Here is a 6,000-nt window from a genome sequence, read left to right as displayed (position 1 = left end):
CCTAAAATGAAGGTGCAGGGAAAATCAAGAAAGTTAGAGACTGAGTGATCCCCACAATCTGAAATTCTATCATCACAGTAATTAACAGAACTGAGCACATGGCAGGTGTTCAATTAATACCTGGCAGTAAAACCATGAACTGAGGATCTAGAAACTAAAACCCCATGACCAACAACACAAAATCACGGACATAGCCTAAGTCATATCATCATGATGAAGTAAGAAATATATATTTTTATAACTTTACAAAATACAACTTACTACAGTTATTAAATATCTCTACCAAATATTCCTTTAAGTGGGGCAAGAGAAATTTTTTCATTTAAATACCACTATTTCATAGATTCTAAGACACAATTTTATCACATCTAAACATAAAAAATCATTTGGTATTTTATAATCAAATGGAATCCTGAAATACAGAATAATTTATTCTGAGATCAAGATTGTGACCTCGGTACAATCTGGATTGGCCTAATTCTGCTTCTCCTATAAACTGGATTATCAGACTCAAGAGTGAGTACAACCGTAAAATAACATTGCAAAAAAGACAACTACAATTAGATACAGTATAGGTGGTACTGCATTTGAAATGATAGGAAGACAACTATAAAACATCTACTTTACCTCAAAGACAGAAATATTATTTTTTCTGTAAATCTCATTGGCAGGAGGATGGAACCAACCACATTTCTTCATGTGCTGCTGGAGAATAGTTCTACTTTTCATGTATTTTAGACAGAATTCACAAAGATATAATTTAGGCAGCCTGTAAATAATAATTAAACAAAGAAAGACAGGACTTTTTATAAGACTGTAAACTTTCACAGCTATTCTTTTTTGACTCTCATTACTACTCAAGTAAAAAGGTGGAGACTGTATTATCATCCCCATTAACCAAATGAAAGACAGAAAACAAACTAAAGACAAAATTAATTTGGTTAATAGCATCCAACTAATTAATAGCAGGACGGCAAGGGTGAGAAGATACCCGAGATTCAGTGCTCTTCCTATCAGACTAGTAATTCCTAGTCTTCTTAAAAGCTACCCACCTGGCAGACAATGAAAATCTCATATTCTCCCCTCCTTGATAATCTCTAATAAGTAGAAAATAAAGTCTACCTTCAAAACACACCACTAAGAAGATTTTGCCAAGCTATATATTTTCTTTGGTTCTTTATTTGATCATTTTTTTTTTTTTTTTAAGAAAAATACACATTTGTTAAATACCACTGATCTCTGAACAACATGGGTTTGAACTGCATGGGTCCACTTATAAGTGGATTTTTCTTGGTAAATACAGTACAGTACAGTACAGTAAATACATTTACAGTACAGTAAATGTATTTTATGATTTTCTTAACATTTTCTTCTGTCTAGCTTACTTTATTTTTATTGTAAGAATATAATATATGGGGCATTTAATACAAATTATGTGTCAATTGACTGTTTATACTATTGGTAAGGCTTCTGGTCAACAGGAAGCTATTAGTACTAGTTAAGTTTTTGGGGAGAAAAAGGTTATACATGAATTTCTGACTGCACAGGTTGGGGCCCCTAACTGTAGTGCTGTTCAAGGGTCAACTATACTACAGTGTGTTAGGCCTTGTGCTAAATGCACTAGGGACAGAGTGCTGAGTAAAACGGATATAGGGTGGGTACTATAAAAGCAGATTTTATATTATCTTTTTAAGTATAAAATTGTAATAATGATTATGTTTTTTCAAGTTAGGACATACTGTACTACCTCCTTCCTTATGAAACCCCTGAAATTCTGGCTTTTCCTCTGGTTAAATATCACATTACATCCTGTAACTTAAAAGTCTATTATTCAACAAATGAAATAAAAGTTCAAATTAATCTTTCAGATATTCTAGTATTAATTTGTATTTATACAACAGTATTGCTATTTTAGCAATAATTTAACAGGACTTCTTCTTTACAATGTTCCTTTTATGAGGAGCTAGGCAAGAAAGTGACTGGATTAGTTCGTAAGAAGGAATATAACCTAATTAAAATTTATACCTGGTTTTAGTCTAATCCAGAAGACCACATGGCTCTTCTATCATAAAATACACACTTCATTTATCCTCAGCACACAGACTTCCCTGCATCCTGAACTGTGTGTGTCCAGAACTGGTCATGCCTTGGTAATCGGAGATCTGATACTATCTTTAAAAACTACATACACAAAAATACTGGATATGATGACAAAATATATAATCCAAATAAATTTGTCTCTCAAATAAGTATTGAGGCTGAAGGAAATTTTAATAAACCTCATTAATTTAGTTGCTATCAGTTTGGACAGCTATGCTTTTAAAAGATTACAATGGAATTAAAGAAAAGATTAACACACAAAAGGTCTAACTTGTTAAAGTGTCAAGACCACACTATTTTTTCAAGTACCACTTTGGAAGCCACATTTTTTAACGTTTTTTTTTTTTCATTCATTTTTTTGAGAGACAGACTTTTTTTTTCATTCATTTTTTGAGAGAGAGAGCACGAGTTAGGGAGGGGCAAAGGGAGAGGGAGACACAGTATCTAAAGCAGGCTCCAGGCTCTGCACTGTCAGCACAGAGCCCGATGAGGGGCTTGAACCCACTAACTGTGACATCATGACCTGAGCTGAAGTTGGCCGCTTAATGGACTGAGCCACCCAGGTGCCCCAGGAGGCCACTTTTAAAACTTAATTATACTTTATCTGAAAACATCTAACATTCAACCAAGGCCTTTGCCAAGGTGTATTTATGGAAACACTAGTCCTGTATGTAATAAGTGTTTCATGCTCAAATAAGGGTGAAAACTGCCATTCAGTGCACTAAAAGCTTCAAGGGAACTATTTCAGTATAATATTTCTAAGTCTCTACAATATCTAATACTGTTTTCCAACATCTCTCATATTAGACAGACCAATACAACTCGAAATTATATCATTAATACAAAAGTCATTCCAAAATAAGGTACTGAGTAAAACAAATAATAAATGACATCATAAACTGAAGTCAAGAAACAGGAACCAAGGGCATGAAAAAGAAAGGTTTCCTAGGCAACTGTGCTTATTTCCTTTGCATGTTGCTTCAAATTCCACTACTCAGAGAAGGAAGGGCAGTGAGATAGATGGCTTCCCCCTCCCCCCCTTTTTTAAGGTTTATTTTGAGAGAAAGAGCAAGAGAGGGGAAGGGCAGAGAGAGAGGGAGTGATAGAATCCCAAGCAGGCTTCATGTTGTCAGCACAGAGCCCAATGCAGGACTCGATCTCACAAACCATGAGATCATGACCATGAGATCAAGAGTCGTTGCTTAACAGACTGAGGAACCCCGGCGCCCTGAGCTTTTTCCTTCCTTACCAACCAGAACTAAAAAAAAAAAAAAAAAAAAAAGTCACAAAAGGAAATGGCCGCAATTATAAACTTCATCATTAATGTGGGCACTAGATACCCTGAGTCTCAGAGCTGACCCACAACTGCCAGATTGTTTTACTGAATATGTGGATTTTGAATAATTTCTTCTTAAAAAGGAAGGTGGAAGGTAATTCTCCCTATGTAATTAAAGGCATCCTCCTCCCTCCAACTACTCTACTGCTTACCTTTATTTACCTGTGCTAAATTTTCAATGAGCAATTTTAACTTGCTGCAACATGAAGACATAGAAGAATCCATGAACACAGTTTCACTCTGAGACCTAAATATTACAACTAAATATTCCCTACAATGTGAATCTGAGAAACATAGATAAAATCCTGGGAAAAAAGGAAGGGAAAGAGGAGTGACAGACAACTAAAATTTCTAGATTATGCTAAAGATAAATGCCAACTTTAAAAGCATCCAATTTAACTTTGACGTCTTGGTACAAAGACATGAAAATAAAGTACAGCTTATTTCCTAAGGCCTATGAAAGAAGGTCTAATTTTTAAAGTTCTTGTAGTAAGCAAGTTGTTCAAGAAAACACAGGAAGCAATGAAACCTATAAGAAAATTACTGCCAAGTCTTAACTGGTGAATTTTAAGTTCATGCTATTTCCTTGGAATAGCAAGATGTATGACATTTTCTTGATTAAAAAAAAAAACAACTTTAGCAAATCTTAGTATTTGAAAAATAACAAAGTAAAAGCAAATATCATAATCTACTTTACTCCAATTCAACTCTTGCTGAAAACATTTTAAAAGCCTCTTACTTTATTATAACCAAGCCCACTGGAATGACACTATTAGTCTAAAGGGAATCATCTGGTAATAAAACATTTTGTTTTTCCAGGAGTTTTAACGGTACAAATGGCTGAAGCTTCCTTGTTGAAAAAATATATTATATAGGAAGAACACGAGATCACATCAAATGAAGTATAGTCATAGAGTATGAATACTCTTAGCCCTAAAGATGGCTGCTGCTTTTTGTCACTGTCTTCCTGACAGCCCTAGTCCTTGACTATCAAATAGGTGTATGGTTGCCTAGATCAACTGCATCATGGGATGTAGCCTCCATACCTAAAGTTTATTCTAAATCAGCCACTCTGCTGACACCCTCACCTGTGAAGTCAGGACTAGGCTGCAGCTATGTGTGCTTTAGAAGCATTGCTTCCCTTACTTCTAAGATGATACAAATACTCTTCCCAGGAATTCCTACAGTATCTTCTTAGCTTCTGAACATTGCCCAAGATAGTAGCAATTTGTGTGGCCTTTATAAGAGGTCCACCTGCAGTAAAATTTTAATAAAAATTCTATCAAATATTACTTAAATAAAAGATTATGGTACAAGCTATGTGAGATCAAGGTAGACACACAGATGCTATATGGAGCAGCACAAGCTCAGTGGTTAAAAGCTATGGCAATGTGGTAAGAGAAAAGTGAGATTAAATCCTGGTCCTGCTACTTGGAAACTGCATGGTCTTGAGTATGTTTACTGGGCCCTGGTCTGGAAAATGAACAGAGTAATATCCACCTCTATACAGAATTATTCCAGAGATATTTAGTCCAGTACCACGCTCAATGATGATAACTAAAGATACTATTAATTTATGATTAAGACTATGAATAATTTTATTCTCCTTTCATTCATTTTACTTCATCATTTAACAGTCATCCAAAGACCTTAAGGATGTTGGTCTTTAGTAACTGAGGCTGTACATAATCTATGCATCAAATCAAGTCAGGAACAGGATCAAAAGGGAGAGGAAACTTCCTAAGCTACTCAGTTATATAGAACCCATCCTTTAGGATTTTAATGATCTTACTGTAAAAACGTTATTATAAAGTTAAGTTCTAAACAACTCGGGAGTAGAGGATATCCCATGATCACAGTTACTCTTGCCTTCAGCCCATCCATGTCATGTTTTATTGGCAGAGTAGGGCTCTCTATGAACCTGTCTGCCATGTATGAGCATCACACAGCCCTGTTGGAGAAACTTAGGGTTAAAACTCTGGTTTATACTATTCAATGTCTAAGACTTAATCATACTGCTCCACATAAAGTAGCATTACTGCTTCACTGTTGTTGATTTTGTTTTGTTTTGTTTTGCTTTTTTTAAGTCAGGGATGCAAGATTACTTCATATACAATGCACACACAAATATCTGGATATTATGGGAAATAACGCATAATCCCACTTCCCAAAAGAATATCCTTTTGAGATTCTTTTTTTTTTTTTTAATTTACTTATTTTGGGAGAGAAAGAGAGAGAGCGAGAGAGAACCCCAAGCAGGTTCCACACCATCAGCACAGAGCCCGACGTGGGGCTCAAACTCACAAACTGTGAAAGCATGACCTGAGCTGAAACCAAGAGTCAGACGCTTAACCGACTGACCCACACAAGTACACTGAGATCTTTTCTTTTTCATTTGCCCCAATTGTTCTGTTTTTGCATGCTTTGGGATTTTGAATTTTTAAAAAAAGTCCTTAAAACCTTTAACAACAAAAAAATAACTTAGAATTTGGCAAAGAATAGTAAATAGTCATTAACAAAGTAAGGATATAAGTTTATTATTTGGAAAACATTAAGAGTTCTAA

The 6,000-nt window shown here is 35.1% G+C and overlaps 1 protein-coding gene across 4 annotated transcripts in view; it reads right to left on the bottom strand.

Annotated features, from left to right (window-relative positions):
• KAT6A (lysine acetyltransferase 6A) overlaps positions 1 to 6,000 on the bottom strand; it is a 114,426-nt gene that overhangs the window by 16,716 nt on the left and 91,710 nt on the right. For all 4 annotated transcript variants that reach the window (XM_040448657.1, XM_040448863.1, XM_040448715.1 and 1 more), the window contains exon 10: positions 628 to 769. In XM_040448657.1, the coding sequence (XP_040304591.1) occupies positions 628 to 769 (142 nt within the window). The remainder of the gene's footprint in view (positions 1 to 627; positions 770 to 6,000) is intronic.

This window comes from Herpailurus yagouaroundi, unplaced genomic scaffold (assembly GCF_014898765.1).
Source record: "Herpailurus yagouaroundi ecotype Mexico unplaced genomic scaffold, PumYag 28, whole genome shotgun sequence".
NCBI classification, from domain to species: Eukaryota; Metazoa; Chordata; class Mammalia; order Carnivora; family Felidae; genus Herpailurus; species Herpailurus yagouaroundi.
The sequence above is the reverse complement of the archived record's forward strand: the minus strand, read 5'-3'. Positions and strand labels throughout refer to the sequence as shown.